This window comes from Pteropus medius, unplaced genomic scaffold (genome assembly GCF_902729225.1).
Source record: "Pteropus medius unplaced genomic scaffold, Ma_sr-lr_union100, whole genome shotgun sequence".
NCBI lineage: Eukaryota > Metazoa > Chordata > Mammalia > Chiroptera > Pteropodidae > Pteropus > Pteropus medius.
In genome coordinates this window covers 6,453,947-6,477,105 of record NW_024340848.1, presented here as the reverse complement: position 1 = coordinate 6,477,105, position 23,159 = coordinate 6,453,947, and the positions used below count along the sequence as shown (strand labels likewise).

Genomic DNA, 23,159 nt, shown 5'->3' with positions numbered 1-23,159 from the left:
AATTATTTCCGAAGACATTAACACCTATTTCCTTTTTGAGTAGGCAATGAAAACATGCCTTTAACCACTGGAATAATTCATGGGGCCATCTCTTCTAACCTGACTTCTACCCCTGGTTCCTTGGAGGGTTGCTCATTAATAAACAAGTCACAAAGACAACAAGAACAGAATTCTAAAAAACTCTTTTATAATGTTACAGAAACAAGTCTGAGGAAAATTAAAATTAATTTCGAAAATGACTCAAACATAAAGACATGATCAGTAGTTCTACTCTTGAGATAATCATAAATTAAAAGAGCTTTTAGAGTAATTAGAATATACATCTCTATATAGATTTAATTATATATATATGTAAATGTTGTGTTTATGGGAAAAGGAGTCTAAGTACCATCATTAACACTATTATTTTTATTTTAATAAAGTGTTGCAACATCACATACAAATTTATTGTTTGAGTTAAAATAAAGATTTTTATTTTAGCTGTTAATCAAGACTTTTAAAGTCAACTAAATGTCCCAGGAGGTACTCCCTCCCTGTGCATGTGTGCATCCACCACACACAGGCTTCATTTTGTTTAATCAGTCATGAATGTTTTGTTTATGATGGCCTTGGGACTGGTCATAAGTCTGCTATTTGTGAAAAGCCATGTAGTTTAGTGTTTTCTTTAATAATCCACTTATCTAGCTCTATTTATATTTCTTATTTTCTAGTTTCTACCATACGGCAAATTCATCTACCTTATATTCCTCTTATCTCCTGAAATTGGAATTCCCAAGAATGTCATTGGGCTACCATTTATAGTATTTGATTTTTGCCTGGATTTTTGAGCCTTTTGGAATCTATTAATTCCATTCAAAAGAATCATCAGATATTTTCTCTTGGCATGCCAAAAGCCAGGCATTTTGTGTTATAGCTTGAATTTAAACATAATAGTGAAAACTACCACATATTAATAGAATCAGATGTTAATTATTAAAAACAAGTACGTTCTGATATAATTATCAAATTAAACCATTTACCTATAGAAAACATTGAAACTGAAGTGAAAACTAAAAGTAAAATGCAAAATCTCAAATACAAAGTCAATTCTCTAGCTATATTTTGATGTGCTCTGTTTTCTTCTGGTAACTAAATCCTTCTGTTGCTGATTCTTATAGAAATTGGAGAGGTTGAAAAAGGTATAAGAATTATTTCAGGGAACTTCCTATTATAAATGGGACATCTTGTATCCTAAAGAATGTTATACTTGTAAAAATAGCTATGCCTCATTACAGACCATTGGTTGGTGTCATATTACATTGCAACATAAATTGCAACTTGAAAATCCAGTTTATGATATCACATTTGTAGTCATCAGTAAATAGGAAATGGATTGACTACAATTATAAATTGTATAGAAGTTGAATATGCATAAACTGGAATACATGGATAAACAAGAGTTGACATATACATACACCTTCGTATGACTACTTGTCTACTACATCATGTAATTTTAGGTTTGATGAGCATTGCCTGCTTTGATCCATGGGGAAAATCTGCTTGATTCAAAATAGAAATTGTAGTCCCATGAATCCCTTGAGTTGTTGCCTCAAGACCAGCATGAGCAAATATTCAGAGGTTAAGAAATGCCTGCTTCTGTGTTTGCTGAATAGCCTCATACATTATACCATCCTTAAGGCATTAACTCTATTGTACCACATAAAAATACTTTCACATATGTGGAGTTCAGAAGTAAACCATTTTCTAAATGTAAGAAATTGATAACAAATGCCACTTGCGAAAGTTGCTGAGTACCAGCCAACTGTTTTCTCCCTTCCCCCCGCCTCAGCATGTTGTTAGTACAACTTATGCATTCAGCCAGCATTACAGAAAGAAAACAGCATATGATAAATGTCCACAAGCAATGAGAAATATTGAATCAAGGACTATAAAAAGAAGGCAGGGTTTGGTTGGGTGGGGTTAGATTTCAACTGATAGAATATAAAGTGTTTTTGTTCTTTAAAAATCTTTTTTGGTGCTTTTAAGAATGCACAAGGGCAAAAGCAAGTTCTGCAGCTAACAGTGAGATCAGATTCTAAAATAATTGCTTTGGCTTTTGTTCCTCAAATTAAGAGTTGTGTTTCTGGCCTGTATTATTGAATAGGTTCTTGTCTTATACAAAGAGGAGATGAAGAAAACTTGAAAGCTTGCTGATAAGTGCAACTCTTGAAGTTTTCTTTTTCTTTGGTTGAAAGTAAACAATTTTCTATGTTTAGGGTCTAGAGGTTTTGGAACATGGCATTTCAGGATATGTTAGCCAGAGTCACAGCATATTTACAATGAAATTCTTTGTAACTAAAAATTTCTTATCAGATTTATATTATAGAATTGAAAATCTTTGAAAGAGGAGTATTTAATGCAAATGATTGAAAAATTTCCTCGTGTTTATTTTATATTCTTCTGAAATGTAACATCACACAGTCCTGTATATTACAAAAAAGAAAACATAAGAGTATTTACTAGAAACAATAAGTATTTATCTAGTAACATTTCTTTCAAGCACGAAGTTATGATTATGCTAGATACCTTGAGGGTAAACAACTCTCGCATGTCCTAAGACAGTCTTTTGTTCACCAAAATAGTCATTTATTACATGATACTAGTCATTCAACTGACCTTACCCAGCTTCCTTGATGCTGGCTCTAATTTACAACTTGTTGGCAACTGTTACGGTGAAAGAACCAGGTTCATTATCTGATTTGTTTCTGCTATCCCTGCACTCATAGAGCCCATTAAAAACAGAGATATGTACTTTTTAAATTATTGAATTAGTCATAGTTCCATTAAAAGAGTAGGCTCACAAAGTAAAATAGTACAACCTCTTACTACATTCCCTTCCATTTCTCTGCTTGCTTGTTTCCATTTATTACATTGAAAGAACACATATAGAGTCCTGTTCTCAGCAGGCACGGCCTTGTCTGTTGTATCCCCATGCTTAAACCAGAGTAAGGTCCATACTAGACACTCAGTAAACGTGTGTTGGATTGATGAATAAATGAAGGAGTAAATGGACAGTGCTCGCTGTATTGTCTCTTGGCCTGGTACAGACGTAGTGCTCACCTTGTGTTTCATGTTTGATGTTCTTATGCTAGTTTTCTGTCTTTGGGCTGTGTTGAGACTTAATAATTGGCAAGTTTAAAAGCAGAAAGAAAGCCCAGAAAGTTTGATACCACTTGTATGTCTGGTCTATAAGTAACCAAGGACTAACTTAAAAATGTAAGCTGCTCTGCTGGCTCTTCTTGCCTCCATTAAAGGGCATCTACAGATCAAGAAACTCAACCTTTTCTTAATGAAAATTCTCCAAATCTTATCCAATTGAGTCAGTGGCAGTGGTGGTGGTGAGACTTGATCATAATACGTCTCGAAAAATATATATATGTATTAAAGAACCACTGACAAATCATGCTAGACCTATTGAAATTATCATGGGATCTTACAAATGTTTTGGGACTTTATTGTAACAATTAGATATGTTATGGCTATTCAGTATTAATTATGTTTGACAATGCTAATTCCACACAGTCTTATTTACTATTTATTCTATACTTACCAAGGCAGGGTTTCCCTGTCCCCAAGGTGAGGTTAAGTTCCCCTGCTGAGTAGACACTTAGCATCCTGGGCTTCTATTTTTCTAACACTTTATCACCATTGATTATAATTAATTTAACTACATGAAATTCTCTGAAGGCAAAAATGTATGTGTCTAGCTTACTCATATAGTGAGTTGACTTAATATGTGAAGATTATTAGGGTCTTACTAACTGGATAGATAGACTAAAAACTTATGCTACAATGTTGGAACAAAAACATCTTCAGGTCTCACTTTTATGGAACCATAAAGATAATTTTGCCTTATAGGTTCAGTAATAAGCATCTTATAACATTCTAGTAATATATATACATACACACATGTATATGTATGTATGTATGTATAACAGAACAAAATAGAATCCCTGCCTTTTGTCCCACCAACGCTGCCTTTCCACACCCACCATCCCTTTTTTCTCTCTTTCTGGTTCTCACAGTCTATAAAGTCTTAGAAGGTACCAGATGTTTGGAGGAGGCTATCCCACACATCTTAGATTTATTATAGCTATATAAGTGTAATTTCAGCCTTAACTTTGGTACCCATGAACTAGGTGGCCCTTTGTCAAACAGAACAATTCTTATCCATGGAGGGCTGGCATCAGTACCAAACACTCAAAATAACCACAGGATATTACTGAAACAACGAGTTCTGTCCACACACTGTTTCCTACTAGGAAATTTTAATTTACATAAACATTTTTCAAGAAAACCCCTTTGCATTTCATCAACATTTAAAAGTTAGGCTGGAATAAGTCATGTATGAATATACAGTAACGCCTGTGGTAAGTGCATAAACAGAGACTGTCAATGACTCAGATGACATTTTTCTCCTACTGCATAGTTTCTAATAGTGAGAACAGGCTAAAAACCACTCTCATGTTCCTTCCGGTCCTGACTACCTGAGGAGCGCAGCACAGCACACCCATTCATTTAGGACCTTGTGTTGAATGCAAGTGGAAGCTGGGCTGTGCTTTGTACTGGGAAATCCCACATGATCCTAGAAAGCAGCCATAAGTTTCTGGCAGATGTGAACTGAAGCTTTTCAAGTACTCTCAAATGGGTCTAGCAATATCATTTTCAAAGTTGTCAGTAACTTCCCCGCCCTGCCCACTCCCCACCCCCGCCCAAAAAAGCTCCATGTAAAAAGTGAAGTGTTCTTCCTTTTTCCTACAATAGTTAATTGATAAGAATTTTTTGAGTACTGTCCCTGTGCAGGGTGCAGAGTTAAACTTCTTAAAGGAGGGCTATGAAAATACATCCTGAATAGATTCCTGATTTTTTTCTAAGATTAAAGAACCCTACAGAACCTCAGAAATCAATGGAGTACCACTGGCTTTTTTTTCTTTGAGCATAACAACATTTCATTTTATCAGTGAATTGCCTGTCTTTTGACACAATCCAGACACCAGCTGAATTCTAAACGGTTACAAATCACGTTCGATTAATTGGTGGCATTGTAAAGATCATGAGAATGTGCCACCAACTTAATTCTTGTTTTTACTGACAGTTGATTACATGCCGCTGTTAACATTTTAAATGAGCATATAATAAAAAACAACCTATAAAATGTATAAATTGGGACATGAATGCAGCAGACAGGGATGGCTCATGCAATTGACAGTGACAGGAGTGACAGGTTTGATGAAAAGATGCTAGAAGCCTGGGAGTGCTGGGCTGCAGGTGCTCACCAAAGATAGGACGATTATACATAATTTTTGTTGAATTACTGATTTCCTCACTGATCTTTGCTGCTGCATTCATGAACACTGTAACACTGTCATCTTGGATGTACCTGTGTGGAAAATGGATTTGGCACATTTGACTAATTTATGTAATAAATGTGTGAACTAACACTTCACATTGGGATAAGTATTAGCAAGAACATATTCTGCTCTATAAGTCTATGTTGATGGTCAGTACTCAATGACATAGCAAAACCTGAAAAAAGAACACTGGAAACATTTTCTCAGAGGTCTCTCACTTTAGTAAAAAAAAGGGATATGGAAACAAGGTGTATGAAATATGTTAATGTAGGACTAACCACCAGGTTTAAATTTCATTAAAACATATTCAACACTTGGTGGGTTCAACTTTTAATTTCTAAATCAAATGGTTTTCTAGACTTTTAATTTCAGAACGAATTAGCATCTAGGAAATCCAAATGAATGAAAGTATAAAGATTTGTTTTACATTGAAATAGCCAACCGGCGCCAAGAAAAAAATGTCAATTAAGAAGTCACTGTTGATCTTATAAGTTTAAAAGCCCATATTCTCATTCTTAATCATGTCCTGCTCTAAGTAACAAAATCTACATGTCCACTTTCATCAATAAGTTGCAGGCTGACCAAAGACAATTTAACTGGGCTATGAATTAGAGCAGTTTTAACCAAAAATATGAGTAGCTTTTAGGACTAAAAAGTGATCCTCTGAGGTTTAATGTGGTTTTTAAAATATGCAAATGTTTTTAGATTTCTTGATGAGAGTACATTTTTATTAGTATTATTTGAAGGGACTGTACTTGCCAAAATTAATCTAAATTTATATTTTAGATTGTTTATTCTGATCATTTTTTAAAATTCATACTCACCTCCAAAATAGTAGCAAAAAATATTGTTTTTAGTCAGAAGGGTACTTTAATGATTAACTTTTAAAAAACTCCCTCATTTTTCAAATGAAGTAATCCAAGATCATAGAAACAGATTTTATCCTCCCACTGAAAGGAGAGAATAGTGTTTCAATTTATTCTCTCTGAAATGATTTCTGAGATTTTATTAGATAACTTCTATTTGAATCTATCCACTCTAAAATCTTTTTTTAAAACTTCAAAACCATTTCCTCTGACCTTCCTAAGCATAATAGTGTGTTAGCCGATGGGTTTCATTGCCGAAGCTGAATGCCTGTAACCTAAGCACATCTTCACACAACGGGCTTAGGTTTCTCTGTATTCTAACACATCTTAGATCTTTTTCCTAGTCTGCTCAAATCGTAGATGTCAGAAGACTTTATTCATGCATTCTGGTTTAGAGGTTTGCATAAATGATGAAGACCCTCTGAGTCTGATGATTGCCACTGTTATCTGCACCACTCTGCTTGTCACTATGCAATTGCAGTAAATGCAATTGAAAGTACTTTTATTTGAAGGCCATTTGACAGAGGGAGGAGAAAATACATTTACTCTTTCAAGGCCTGTGTATTTCCCTGGGAGAAGCTTGCCTATAAAATTTGTCCTTTTATCCTTGGATAGCTATTTGGGAACTATCTTTTGGCAGAGCAACCCCCTGAGTGATTTCTGCAACTTAAGACCTGAACACGTGATTCACAGACCTTCCCTGAATCTTCCCTACCTCCTTTCCTCTTACCTTCTAAATATTGGAAGGCTGATTCATGCTTGTGTGCTTGAAGCATTCTTCTCCACAGATTGAGAAAGAAAATTAGCATATTTTAACAAAAATATTGAGCTATTTTCACCACAGATGTTTAATGAAGGAGTTGTTTACTAATATTGACACAGCACACAAATCACATTGAACGTCTTACAACTGGTTCTCCTCCCTTAAAGCAAATCAGGGATTAATACAGTCCTTGAATTATTTTACAGATGGCATGAGCCACCCCGGCCCTCCAGCTGCACTGCACCCAGAATCAAAGTCTTGCTCCTCCTCACAGAACATGAACACTGGAACCCTTTCAGAAGCAAAGGGTCAGTTGTCTAGGAAGATCTGGTGCTGAAACCCCTTACCATAAATGGCCAAGTTCCAAGGTCCTCCAATTAAAACTTGCCCTGTCACAGCTTCTTCATGCATACCTGTTCCCCCCTAACTCCTTAAAACCCTCCCATCGTAAGCCATTGGGGAGTTTGGGTTTTAAGTGATACAGCTTTCCATTCTCCTTGCTTAGCACTCTGTATTAAAACAACTTTAATTTTTCCATTCAGTGTTCAGTGTTTGGCTCTGCTGTGTGTGCATGTGTGTGCGGTGGGGAGGAAAACAAATTCTCTTCCTGTTCAGTTACAATATCTATGCATCTGCGATTACGTTGAGGTAATACAAATAAAAAAGACACAGCACCGTGGATTTCTTTTATGAGAATCTTTTCTAACTTGTGCCTTCTCACAGGAGTTCAGAGAAATTCAACAAAGGTTACTTTTATCTTCATCAGAGAGATCAGCTAACTCAATACAGCTGTCTTGTATAATCTTTAACAGGACTGCCCTTCACGATATACAAGGAAGTCTTATTTTTTCAGAATAAAACAAGAAAAATGCAAATAAAGTTTATAATTTGCTAAATGTCGCTTTTAAAAAGATCCTCTTAGTCTCTACAAGTCATCACAACTGCCATCAGACATCATAAACACTTGCTGTTTGTTTCCACATCTCTGCTCTTGGATCAGCTTAAATGCTCCTTACCTATAAACAGATTCCACTCCGTGTCGAGATCAGCCTGATTTGCCAGACAGCCCTTCATGACGTTGAGGCAGTAGTTGTTGCAAGGTCTCACGGTGGGAAGTCCTCGACAGTATGGACAGTACAGCATCTTCATGAGAGCACGAATGCACCCTGGAGTCGGGCTGACCTGTAGATTTATTTTTTAAAAAATCATAAATAAGAAGGATGGAAGGGAGAAAAAAAGACGTAACTCATTTTCTCCTTTAAAAAGAAAGAGGTGAAATGTTTCTGATAAACCTCCAGCAGTAGAACAGAAGGTCGAAAGAACAATCAGAATCTTAACTCTTTGTAATACTTGATATTGAAGCCAGTCTATTCCTGTTAAATACTTCTGTTCGGCATAGTAATAATCAATTTTCTTGAACTGTCCCCGTCAATTTTAATATCTATGTCTCTGTAATTCAGCCCTAAAACCTAGACACTGTTTCATTGCAAAAGAACATGAAATGAGACAATGCATGTGAAAGCAATTTGCAAAGTTAAAAGCGCCATAAAAATGTAGGTATTATTAAAGTTTAATGTGACACCTTTAGAAAATTTTCAAACTGATTATTTGACCCTGTTCCTAAAGGAGGTTGGCAGATATACTTCCCTTGTACATAACTTTTTGAAAAGAATCAATATCAACTAGTCTGGGATTTCTGAGATCCAGGCCTGCTTAGAAGCAAAGGAACTGCCAAGGCACTGTGTTCTGGCATCTGAAGGTTTGTGGTTCTGGAACTCTGTGGAAAATGGGCCCACTGTTGAATGTGAGGAGAAATCCTTGCGGTATAATTCAGAAGAGCTGCTAATCAACTGACAATGGAGTGCCATTTGCCTTGAACTAGGAAAGCAGCCTGCTCCTTCAGAAATTAATCTGTTCTAAACCAGTAAGGCCTTTTTTCTAGGCTCATTGAAAGTTCTAATTTGACTTCAAGTGGAAGGAATATTTAAAACAGCATGGACCAACAACAGCAACAAAAATACAGAAAGTTCTTTTTCATGACTAGACGCAAACATTCTTGTCATATATACTTAGTTGATTTCTTATAATTTTGGTATTTTAGTCAAGGGACTATATGTTCCATTCTTGTGCTCTGGATCTGTGGATGATTGATCTAAATTGTATCATCTAGACCTCTTGTAAAGTTATAGCCTTATCAAATAGACCTGGATCCACAGGTCTGTTTGTCCAGAACATTCAGCTACTGACAAAGCATAAAACACCAATATAAAGGTGGGTCAATAAAAGGTATTTCCACAGAAACGAGTAATTTCAACAACTATAGCTAATCTGTGTCATTTTTATCCTTTAGCTAGAAACCACGTTTGAAGTTTTTAAAGCAAGGCTTGAGTTTTTTGTAAGATTTTCTTAACTTTATGTTCTATAGCGATAATGTCCCTAATACATTATTTCAGGAAATAAAGCCATTTTTTTATGCTCTGAAATATCTAGTTGTCCTTTTGTTTTCTTATTTGCTTTCCAAAATTTTTTGAAAATTTTCAAACATACAGACTAGTTCAGAGATTTTAATAGTGAACACACACAGTCCTACTCCTAGATTCTACAGTTAACATTTTCCTATACTTGCTTTTCCACACATCCTAACATTCATTCTTCTCTCCATTAATGAATCCAACTTATTTTTTATGCATTTCATTTTTAATGTTCTTTTGATTTTTACTTTTTCTGGTAATTTAATATTGGCTTTAAAAAAGTAGAATTAACATGATCAAAATCAGTGCATTAAGTACTCTAAATCAAGTAAGTGACGTAAATATAATTGGCTTTTCTTTATAAAAATGTTTAAAGAATGGTTTCATATTTACTAATTATTTAAAATTTTTGTTCCAACAATAAAATAACAATGAAAAGAGAGAGTAAAAGTGAGGAGTCTAGTGACTTCTTTTGAGCATACATTAATGTCTCCATGTCATCTTCTTTAGATGGGCAATTTTGTCGAAATTGCCAAATTTTATGCACAATTGAAGAGTATTATTTAATTTTTTTATCCACATGTATCCCAAATCATTCACAGAAAGTAAGGAAAATAGTCTGTATTATATATACAAAATCAATGCGGAATTTCAAATTCTTATACGTTTTACTTATTTGGCATTGTTGCAATCCTACAAACATTTACCCACAGAATTCTGTTTTCCATAGCCTTGCAATTTCTTTACTGACCCTGAAGCCTTTCTCCAGAGACCTACCCAGCTTTCACCCAAACAATTTCTTTCTTGACTATTGGATTTTTGGTTTTCTTGCCATTGGCATTACATGACGCTTTGCTTCTGGTCACTCGGTGTGTTGGTACAAGACCTAGAGTATTTGTTAATGTTAAGGATGAAAATTTGAGACCTCTAGGACACTGTGGACTCTTTTTCATCATTATAACTATACCACACTGTAAAACATGCACATCATTACAAGGTATTATGATTTAGGTACTCAATAGTGCTTTTTGAATTGAACTCTCTATTGTGTTTCCCAATTCCTTGGCCACATTGATATTCAAAGAAAAAAAGGAACAAAATAGTTTTATACAGCTAGCATTCAATTGTTGCTTTTTAACTTTGTTTTCAAAGGTTATTGATTGCACTAATTCCAAAGCTTTGCTTTAAATTTTTTAAAAAATATTTTTATTGTCTTGGAACCAGCACAATTTTCTCAGTCTGACATTTAAGAAGAGGCTCCAATCAGGATAGCAACCAACAGAGAAAATTGAACAGCCTTAATAACCTAAAAGAACAATGTTGTTCAAGTTAAATATGGTTCTCTCAGTACTTTTGGAAATAACATCCTTCCTGGTCAAATAAAGGGCATTTGAAGAAGAAGAAAATGGAGAGCAGAGGATCAAAGTTGAAGCTTTCATGTTCACAGACCATATTTTTTGAATTGACACAGTGCATGCTTGAATTAAAAAAAAAAATCTTCACTTCAAACTGAAGACTTTTAGAAGTAAGTCTCTGAAAAGAAGGTTGTTTTAAATGCCAATTGTGTGAAGGAAGGAACATTTCTCTTGTTAAATTTTTAATAGTGTTTTATAATTGTGCCATAGCTACTTAAAAAAAAAAGAAAGAAAACCTCTTCTATTTTGAAATAAATATAGATTCACAAAATGTTGCAAAAATAGAGTCCTGGATGCCCTCATTCACCTTCCCTCAACGGCAACATCTCATATAGCTGTAGTACATATCGCCAGGGAACTGACGATGGTACATTATTGCTAACTAGTTTACAGATCTCATTGGGTTTTTATAATTTTTTTATCCTGCATTCCTTTGTGAGTGTGTGCGTGTGTGTGTGTGTACCCTTCTATGTAATTTTAATCATATGTAGCTTCACGTAAGCCACTACAATCAACATACAGACTTTCCATCACAGGAAAAGGACTCCCGTGTTCTATATCTCAACACCATCCCTGGTCTCTGTCACTTGGCAACCTACTGTTACTGATCTCTTTTCATTTCTAAATTTTGTTATATCAAGAATAGTATTTAAATGGAATCATATAGTCTATAAACTTTTGAGCTTCACTTTTTAAAAACTGAGGATAATGCCTTTGATGTCCATCCTAGTTGTATGTATTAACAGTTCATTCCTTTTTGTTGCTGAGTAGTATTCTATTGCTTGGATGTAACAGAATTTGTTCAACTATTCACTCACTGAGGAATATTTGGGTTGTTTCTAGTACTTTGCTCTTAAGAATAATGGTTCTATGAGCATTTAAATACAGGTTTGAATATATACATAAGTCTTCATTTGTCTGGGAAAAATGCCCAGAAATGCATTTGATGAGTCAAATGCTTACTGCATTTAGTTTTAGAAAAAATTGCTGAACTATTTTCCAGATTGGTTGTTGCATTTTACATTTCCATCAGCAATGTGTGAGAGATCCAGTTTTCCCCACATCCTTGCCGATATTTGTTCTTATCATTTTTTTGAGTCATTTTAATACATTATTATTTACTTTAAAAATTATGGTGAGTTTCCTCTGAATGATATCCAAACCTGTAGGCTAGCCTCAATGGGTTCTAATAAAAATCAGGTCCAAATTCATTAATTAGCTGATCTCTAGAAAATATGTAACACTAAAAAATAAATAATTCTGAAATAGTAGATAAATCTGTATATTTAGCAAATCAAAATAAAGAAAGGAGTTCTAAAAACTCATATTTAAAATTTAGAATAGAATAATTCTCAAACACATCAAATTTGTACGTTATGTGGACTATTAGGAATTTTTTTTTTTTTTTTACCTGAGGAAAATTGTGTTTAGTAACAATAAAGAGTACAATCTATCTTAAGAAACAAAATGTTTTATTTTTTTTAAGTTGGTGATGTGGATTTTTGACTATTCTTTAAAAATGTAGCTGTGCTTCCTAGATATTCTAAGTATTCTAGGAAATACACTTAAATAGTAAGGAGATATTTACAAAAGTGGTACCCACTTCGTACGAATAAAGCAGTGTTTTTAAGTGCAAAAAAGAGTAAGCTGAGATTGGCATTCATTTTTTGTAATTGATTGTGCTCTCACCTAACTTTTACATGTTGTTCTTCAACAGTACTAATCCTTTGTCAAGAATTCACAATATTAGGGGGTAAAAAAAAAATTCAATGGTTCCTACTCCATTATCTTACTTTAGAAAGATAAACACACACTTGTGAGTCAATCAAGTAAGATTTCAACATAAAATGCTTACATTTTGCTTGGGTTTAGTCTTGCTGTTAACTTCTTTTGATGCTGTTTATATATAATGAATGGCATAAATTATCATTTTATAGTTGATATTATAATTGACTACTTTTGAGAAATAATAATACACTTTGAGGAAAATAATATAATTTATGACAAAGATTCCTTGTAAAATAACTGAAAAATAAATAAAATAACAAAAATAATTGAGGTCTTGGTTTGTAACCTTGTGGTTTTTTTATTTTTGTTTTTGTTATTGTTTGTGTTTTTGTTATTGTTTGTGTTTCTTTTTTTAAAAGGTTAAAGCAAGACATATTGAAACATGGCAAGGAATACAAAAAGAGTCTTTAATAAAGTTGTATCAGGAGACAGCACTGAGACTTATCTACTTGGCTAGCCATGTGTGTCAGGATGTTTTAGTAAATAATTTTTATGTTTTCTAAATGTGATTTGGGCATAGAATACCTTTAATCATATAATAGCAATTTATTGCAGGTCTTTAATATACTTAAACTTTCTGTATCTGGACCAACATTCATTCATTGATGCTCACATTAGCAATTCCTAATAGTAGCTGATATAAAATAAAAATGTCTTTTAAAACATTTTTAAAAAGCAAGAAAACATGTGGAAGTTATAAATCTATATTTATACACAATGAATATATACCAAGCAATGCTTGTTTCTATAGAAATCCTATAGCCAAATTAATAAAGTAAACATATCTGTCTTCTGCTTCCAGAAGACAAGTTAATGTAAGTGAATTCTTTAATATAAATTCAAAATCTGTTTTTTGAGTAAGAATTGATACCATCCTCCAGTTTCTAATCTATAGTCATAGTAAATGATGAGATGCTTCTATTCATCATCTCAATATATCACCAGGTTCTGAAGTGTCTTCTTAAACCCTCAAGAATGATGAAATTACATTCAAAGTAGTTTTTGGTAATTTTAATGATAATTCTTTAACAATCAGCAACTTGTATATAGGCTTTGTAGTAAGTTCATGAGAACTAAAATTTGTTTCTTCTTTGTTCATTCATGAAACTTCCATTTATCCAACATTTATGGGGATGACTAAACAGATCTTGTACCAGCATCAGAATACTTGGAATACATTTATTTCCAGATCATTTCAGGGAATAAATTATTTGTGTTGGGGAAGTGCTATAAAGAACACCCATGAAAGGGCATTTAGCTCAGAATCGGGAAGTAGGTGTTGACAGAAATGGCCTCTGAAGAAAGCTATGTAACAGATGTCTGTAGTTTAAACATGGAAGATGAATGACATCACAGAAATGGTGTCATTGGAAATGCCAAGAATTAGTCCTTCCACTGAAGCAACCACTGAGCTAGAGAAAAATGACAGAATCAAGTTTCTCAGAACTCTGGAATCGAATTTAAAGAAAAAAACAAAAAACAGAAACAAAAAAAACTTACAACAACCAGGAGAGTGTTTAATAAAGAGAATGCTAAATTTCAGCTAAAAAGAAAAAAAAAAAGTATTGCTAAATATCAAGCCTCAAGATATTTTATAAGATTGCCATCATACTAAGTATTTTCACTGAACCACAGTAAAATTTAACTTGAAATCAATATCATGAAGAAAACTGAAAAATTCATAAATATACAATAGGTTAAACTAGCAATAGGTTAAAGAAATCACTAGAGAAATTAGAAAATAATAGATGATTGAAAATGGAAACACAACATACAAAAATTGATAGCCATAGATGCCTATATTAAAAGAGAATATCTGAAATCCATAACCTAATGTTATATCTTAAGGAACTAGAACAAAAGAGCAAACGAAAAAGTTAGCAAAAGAAGGAAATAATAAAAATGAAGTGAAGACTAACAAAATTTTGGTTTTAGTTGCTCTTCTTTTTCTAATTTCTTGAGGTATAAATATAGATTATTGATTTGAGATCTTTCTTTACCCAGAAGCTGGGAGAGAGGCATAGAATAGTATCTCCCTCTGAGCCTCCAGAAGGAATCAATTCTGCTACACTTTGATCTCAGACTTCTTGATGCCCGAACTGTTAGAGAATAAAGTTCTGGTTTTTTTTTTTTTTAAATCATTCAGTTTTAGTAATATGTTTTATTAGTCTTAGGAGACTAACATATATGCCAATAGATTAGATAATTTTCATGAAATGGACAAATTCCTAGAAGCACACAGTCTACCAAGACTTAATCATGACAAAATAGGAAATATAAATATACCTATAACAAGTAAAGAGATTAAATTGGTAATCAAAAGCCTCCCAAGAAAGAAAAGCCCAGGACCAGATGGCTTCACTGGTGAATCCTACCAAAAATTTAAAGAATTAGCAAATCTTTTTAAAATTCTTTCAAAAAAAAAAAAAAAAGGAAGATGAGGAAATACTTCCCAACTCATTCTAAAAGACCAGCATTATCTGATACTAAAGCCAGACAAAGACATAAGGGAAGAAAACTATAGACCAATACCTCTTATAAATGCAAAGAAAAAAATCCTCAACAAAACGGTAGCAAACTGAATCCAACAGCATATTAAAAACATTATGCACCATGACCAAGTGGATTTTACCCAATAATGCAAGGGTGGTTCAACATAAAAAAATCAGTCAAGTCTACTGCTACCCTGAACACGCTCGATCCTATCTGTTCACGGAAGCTAAGCAGGGCCTGGTTAGTACTTGGATCGGAGACCACCTAGGAAGACCAGGTTCTGTAGGTGTAAAAAAAAAAAAAATCAATCAATATTCATAGAACAAAGAAACAGAAACCGCATGATCACCTCCATTGATGCAGAAAAAGGTTTTGATAAAAATCTAATACTTTTTTTTATGCTATATACATACAGAAAACTAGAAATGGAAGAGAACTTTCTAAACATGATAAAGAGCATTTGTGAAAAACTTACAACTGACATCATACTCAATGGTAAAAGACTGAAAACTTTTCCCGAAGGTCTGAGATAAGACAAGGAGGCCTGATCTTTCACTAGTGCTCTTCAAAACTGTACTGAAAATTCCAGCTAGAGTCATTAGGCAAGAAAAAGAAATAGAAGGTATCCAAATAGGAAAGGAAGAATTAAAAGTATCTCTATTGACAGATAGTATGATCTTATTATAACAAATCTTAAAGCATTCACAAAAACAAATACAAAAACTGCTAGAGCTAATAAATGAATTCAACAAAGTTGCAGGGTACATGATCAACACAAAAAATTCCACTGAAATTTTACACATTGGCAATGAACAATCTGAAAAAAAAATTAAAAAACAATTCCATTTACAATCACATCTAAAAGAATAAAATACCTAGGAATAAATTTAACCAAGGTGATAGAATTTTATATTGAAAACTATAAAATATTGCTGAAAGAAATTAAAGAAAACCCAAGTAAATGGAAAACTATCCTGTGTTCATGTATTGGAAGACTTAATGGTGTTAAGATAGCAATACTATTCAAAGAAATTTACAGATTCATTGCAAACCTTATCAAAATTCCAATAGTTTTCCCTTGCAGAAAAAGAAAAGCCAATAATCAAATTCATATGGAATTGTAAGGGACCCAAATAGCTAAAACTATCTTTAAAAAGAAAAAAAAAATTGGAGCACTCACACTTCCTAATTTCAAAACTTCCTTTAATTTACAAAGTAAAAATAATTAAACACATTGCTACTATCCAGCAATTTCACTTCTTGGTATTTACTCAAAATGATTGAAAACAAGCTCTGTAAGAGATATTTGCACTCCCGTGTTCATTGCAGCATTATTCACAATAACCAAGATGTGAAAATAATGTAAGTGTCCATTAACTGATGAACAGATAAAGAAAATGTGGTAGATATGTACAATGAAATATTTTTCATTCTTAAAAAGTAATCCTGCAATATGTGACAACATGGGTGTACTACGAGGACATTATGCTAAGTGAAATAAGCTAGTCACAGAAGGACAAATACAGAAGATTCCAGTCATATGAGGTATCTAAAGTAGTCGAATTCATAGCAGCAGAAAGCAGAATGATGGTTGCCAGGGACTGAGTGAGAGAGAGAAATGGGAGTTGCTGCTCCGAATTTTAATCAGACACGTTGAAAAAGTTATAAAGATTTGCTGTATAACAATATGCACATAGTTAACAATACTGTACTAAACACTTAAAAATTTGTTAGAAGGGTAGATCTGATGTTTTTATAAAATAGTAATAATAAATATTGTTACACTAGCAGTGTACAGTAATTGTTATGATAGACATATAGATCACCGAAATTAAGTTAAAAAATTAAAAATAAACACATATATACATTTAAGGCTAATTGCTTTTCACAAGGTGTGAAGATCAGTGGGGAAATAATAAATAATCACTTCAACAAATTTTATTGAGGCAATTGGATACCCTCGTGCAAAACAATGAAGTTGGACCTCAGCTTATACCATACACAACAATTACTCAAAATTGATCAATGATCTAAATATTAGAACAAAATCTATAAAGCTCTTGGAAGAAAACATGGGGAAAATTTTTATAATCTTGGATTTAGTAATGGAGTCTTAGATATTATACCAAAAAAAAAAAGAGAGATAAATTAAACTTCATCAAAACTAGAAATGTTTATTTAAAGTACATTATCAAGAAAGTGAAAAGAAAACCTATATAAATGGGAGAAAATATTTCCAAATCATACAGCTGATAAGGGAACATATACAGAATATATACAGGACTACCACTCAACAACAAAAAGACAAACAACCCAATTAAAAAAAAAAAACAGGCAAAGGACTTGAATAAACAAGATATGCAAAAGGCTTACAAGTTCATGAAAACATGCTCAACATCATTAGTGGCTAGAGAATGCAAATCAAAATGAAATACCATTCATATTCCTAAGATGACTGTAATAAAAAGACAATAACAAGTGTTGATGTGGATGTGGAGAAACTGAAACCTTTTTATATTGCTGTTGGGAATGTACAACAGCAGCCATGCTGGAAACATGAAACTACGATATATGACCCAACAATTCTGCTCATAGTTATATATTCAAGAAAATGAAAGCATAAACCATAAAACTTATACATAAATGTTTGTAGAAGCAACATTCATAATAGCCAACAACTAAAAACAATTAGAAATGTCCATCAAACGATGAATAGATTAACTTAATGTGGTCTGTCCATATAATGAAATAGTATTCACCAGTTAAAAGGAATGAAATTCTGATACATGCTATATCACACATGAACTTTGAAAATATTATGCTACATGACAGAAGCCAATCCCAGAAGACCATGCATTGTCTGGATCCATTTAACAAAATGTCCTGAATAGACAAATCCATAGAGATGGAAAGTGGGTTAGTGGTTGTCAGGAGCTGTGGTGAGCAAGTGAGGGAAACAGGAGCGGGGAACAGACAATGACTGCTAATGAGACAAGTTTTCTTTTTGTTTGATAAATTATTCTAAAATTAGATTACAAGAACAGTAATATTGTTCGACACTGTATTTAAATATAGTAAATACCACTGAGATTTACAGAGTAAATGAGTGAACTTTATGGCATGTAAATTATATCTCACTAAAGCTATTTAAAAAGAGTATAGAAGTATATTTAACAAATAAATTCCTACCACCATGTCTATAAGTTTTAAAGAAATTTCAGACCTAGAGACACAATTCTTAATTACAAACTAGAGCCTATATTTACCAATATACTTAACTATAAAAATAAGGTTAAATAATATGAAATTTAAATTATGTGATCACCAACATTAGTTTGATGTGCATGACTGAATGATAAAACATTTTCTCTAGAGAAGTCACCTATTATTTCAACTGTTGCCTAATGGTGGCATGGTGGAAAACTTTTGGGCCTTTGGATGTTGATTAACATGTGTATGCTCTAAAACTACCTTCTCTCTATCTTGTAACATTGAGAGAGAACATGAATAACACAGAAAACAATTATGAATTACAAATCAGAGCCTGAAGGGAAAACGTTCTTTACGTGAATGACAAATGTTTACAGCACCACTGTGATAAAAATTTAGCCAATTTTTAAAACTGTATATTCCTAATTAGAAACCTCTCCAGAAAACCATGAGGCTTATGAAGCATTTGAAAGCCATGAAATGATGTCTGAACTTCCTGGATCTGGGAGAAAAGGAATGGACATAATTTGCATGCCTAATAACCATAACTGTTTAAGTAACATCGATGCTGTGAAACACTTAAAAATAAAGCCAGGACATGGGAAGTAAGGTGAGTTAAGTCTATGTCAGGTCTCGCTAGCTCTGTTAGTGCTTGTCAGATTATGTCACAAATTCAATGTTACCTAGGTCCGGTTTCTAGATTTAATTTCATTACTTAAAACATAAATAAAATTGCCATAGAAATTCGTAAATGCATGTTATTATTCACTTGATAAACTGAAATGTTTCCAGAAAGTACTTAAGTTACATACACACATGCATGCACACATGGAATGAATATTTCCATGCATTAGACTAAAATGTCTCTTCCTACTAGTTAAACACATATTTCACAGGGCTTTTTAATGTGTTTACCCCATAGAGCCCAACGCCATTTTTAACTTCACCTTGCTCTACCATTATGAGGTCTTGGAGATACTGACTCTTACTTGGGCAGTCAGCTCGACTTTCTTAACTTTACCCAAATGTAAATTTGCAAAATGTGAACAGAGAATGTAAAATAAGATCCCTAAGTGTCTCCTCAGGGAATAGTTGTCTTCCTCACTTAGAAATTATAGCCTAAATAGAACTTCATTTAGAAGAAATCTTTTAATAGTGACTTTAAATATGAGTCATTGATGTGATAATCCACTTTAGTAAAAGCTATGAATCTCTAGTCTCTATATACCGGTACTAACATACTTATAATGTATCTCCTTTGGAATACACATAATCTGCTTTTAAAGTAAGGAGATATGCATTATCAAGAATGTAAAACCAAATCAATCTTTGTCTTGGAAGCAAGTATAACTTTAAAAGACTAGTATAAGGAGCTGGCATACTGTGGAAGGTGAATGATATTAAAATATGTCTGATACACACAGCAAAACAGGAAAACAATTACTGTGCTGTTTTGTAATTTTTGATGCAGAACACATGGATATGAAATTTGTGTTAATTTTATCTATCATCTATTTATTGATCTATTGATATATATCAATAGGTATCCATGAACACTGATATGCCTTTCTGTCATTTAATTAAAATTAGTCATTCCAATTAATGGTGAGCCTTACATGAGAATCCCATGGCTCAAACCATTAGTGTGTTTCCATGGAAAGTTCCCATTCTTCACTTTATCCTGCAAAGTACCAGTGTAGAACTTTTCTAAAAAATGTCTTAAGTTAAATGAAAGGAAACAATGGAAACATCGGTTTAGGGGAGATTGCACAATACCAATCTGGTCCTACTCTAATCAATTGACTGACAATTGAACAATGCACCATCATCAGCAAAGAAGAGAACATTACTTGAAAATTTCTATGGACATGGGGAAATCTGATTGGTAAGAGATCCTCCAAGACAGTCCAATGGTGACTTTACCCTTCAAAAAAAAAAAAAAAGAATAATGGACAAATAAGCTAAGATAGTGGTCCTTGAGAGGGGAAAAAGACAGCACTGCACCAAGAAAAAAAGTTTCTTTTCTCCTGTTCTTCCAATATTAATGAAAGAGAAGGCTATAAATGAATTCATTATTAAGTTCATTCAATAAATGTTTAACAAGCATCACCATGTATTGGCACTGCTAGAGGTGCTGTAATGGAAATGAATGGTAGATTTCAAAGTCACCGAGTAGCATGATCCACAGCTGAGAATTTCCTAGGGTTTAAATAAATGGTGAAGAAATACAGAGCTAGTGAATATCCTGATTTCACCTAAGACAGGCCAGTGGGAAGCTAACCTTAAGAAACTCTCAGTAAAATAGGAGAAACACAAAGTAGAATATTAGAAACATGGGAACTTTGGCGACCTTGGACTATTAACTGATTTAATGCTTCTGTTATTTTTATGTGAAATCAACATCTTTTAAAACAACTTGATAAGAGTCTGCACAGGATTACTAGGCACATCATGCCTTCCATATTTTGGATATTTCCATGAGTCCTGGAGATGGGTGAGGGAGAGGAGAATATACCAACAAAAGCAAAATTCCATGAAATGAATTATGGGAGAATTTGTGGAAGAGTGATAAAAAAATAGTATTTCTAATTTTCTTGTGTCAAAGAAGTTTAAAAAATTGTTTCCCAAATAATGCAGGGCCACTTAAATAATTCTTCAGTCTCAAAAAGGGTTTACTTTGAAGGATGAAACTAACGTGTAAATAACAAAAGATTTGATATACAAATAAACAATAGTACTTTATAGTGATAACTTACAAAGAATAATGAAACGTGAGAAGTAACTAAGTTTTTCTAGTCATCTCATCCAACATTCCTACAATTTTTTCCCCCAAAGAAGCCTTCCCAATTCCATGGCCCTGATGTACCTGTCCTTCCTGACAAGTTTTAGTAAAAAGGAAAGTATTCTGTAGAAGTTAAATAATGCTTCATTGCATATCATGACAATTTTGCAATAAATATAATTTCATGTGATTAATGCTACATTGGAATTTCATATCCATTTTGAAAACTTTTGTACCATTTATGACTGGTTAAGATATAATGCTTTTATTCATTTCTGTTGTAGCTACTAAGCCCTTTTTAGGAGTATTTGCCCAATAATACCATTATCTAATGAAAATCCTACTAACGTTATTTCAATTCACGAGGCGAATTCCAGGAATATCATCCACCATTAATTCCTGTATTTAAAAAGAATTATATAAAACTACTGATTAAGTTTTAGGTTAAAGTTGAAATGAAAATATTAAGTACAATTTTACTGATCTTTAAGGATATTTCTCACATTGTCACATTTGCAGATAACAAAAATATATTTTTTGAATGTTCTCAAATTTTGATTGCTTAAACACTACTATTACATTGTGTAGTCATTGTAAATTTATAAAATCTAACAGCAAAATCAATTCATTTATTTCATATTACCATGGAAGTGCTAACATCTAAACAATTATCCGAGAGAGAGAGACAGAGAGAGAGAGAAATAGAGAAAGAGAGAGAGAGAGAGAGAGAGAGAGAGAGAAAGAGAACAAAGATCATCAACTAATATGATATTGAAAGTACTAATTCATTGAGTGTCACTGCTGTGGGACCAACCTGGATCAGCCACCAGGTAAATGGTAGTGGGTAAAACAGAAGCTCTTTTCATCCCAAGGAACATATGATTTCTTAAAAGACCTATTATATAAGCAAATAAACAGGTACTTTTTCTTTTTATAAATGAAAAGAGCAGCATTATTACAGGAAACATTAGAGTTGTAAGGAATTGCTTTTCCGAGGATAAATGAAGGTTATAGCTATGAGCGAGACGAAGTCACCATAACAAATTTGAAGAAAGTCATCTTACTGTTCATACATTGACATAATTCCTTCCAGTCATTTATCCATCTCTGTGTGTGTCTGTTACAATTTAGAGCATCTTTCCATATTGTGCTTTTTTTTTCTATCCACTCAGTATACAAGAGCAATTTCTCATATCATATTTTTAGTGGTTTTTTGATGATATTTTCTTGTAGAACTCTACTTACTTTACTAAATCATTTAAGACATTTCTTTCTATTGTTCCATTTTTATAAATAACACTTTGGAGAATACCCTAGTTCATAAATATTTGTATTTCAGAATATTCTCTAGGATAGATTCCTAGAATTGAAATTACTGGATAAAGAATATAAACATACAGTAACCGGTACATGTTGCTATTTGTGTAGGTAATCAGCTTATATATTCTTATCAAAAGTGTTATGATTTTTTAGTTAAAAAAATTAACATAAAAAAATTATCCCCCTAACCACATATATAGAATCCATTGTTGCATGTTAAAAAAGTATTTCTTATAGGACAGTGTATTAAGCTTCTGAAACTTGAGAAAAATTAATTCAGTTTCTAGAGGCATCGTACTTTGTTAATAGAGAAAAGCTTAAATACAGGTAAAAAACTGGATTTTGCAATATTTTTGGTCAGCACTTTTGTCACTTTTGGCCTTCTGATGTTAATCTCCATCTAAAGTAGAGAAACATTAAATGTACTTAACACACTTAGAAAAAACAAAATCTTTTCAAGTCCTTCTTGCAGAAAGTTTTAAGGTTTCCCTTCTAAATTTTCATTGGCATTCATTTTAAAACTTGTTCTGCCAGATTTCATCAGGATGGTCATGTTAGCATAATGTGTTAAACTAACAGAGAACATATTTCCTGTTATAATATGCATAGATTATTTGACCTTCCATTTTGGTCTGTTTTTGCAGGCTTTTAAGATATTTTA

General features: G+C 33.0%; 1 protein-coding gene across 1 annotated transcript in view; it reads right to left on the bottom strand.

Moving 5' to 3' along the window:
• The window catches only part of GPC6 (glypican 6), a 984,775-nt gene that overhangs the window by 325,380 nt on the left and 636,236 nt on the right, over positions 1 to 23,159 (bottom strand). Inside the window, exon 4 of the mRNA XM_039837677.1 lies at positions 8,036 to 8,201. Within this exon, the coding sequence (XP_039693611.1) occupies positions 8,036 to 8,201 (166 nt within the window). The remainder of the gene's footprint in view (positions 1 to 8,035; positions 8,202 to 23,159) is intronic.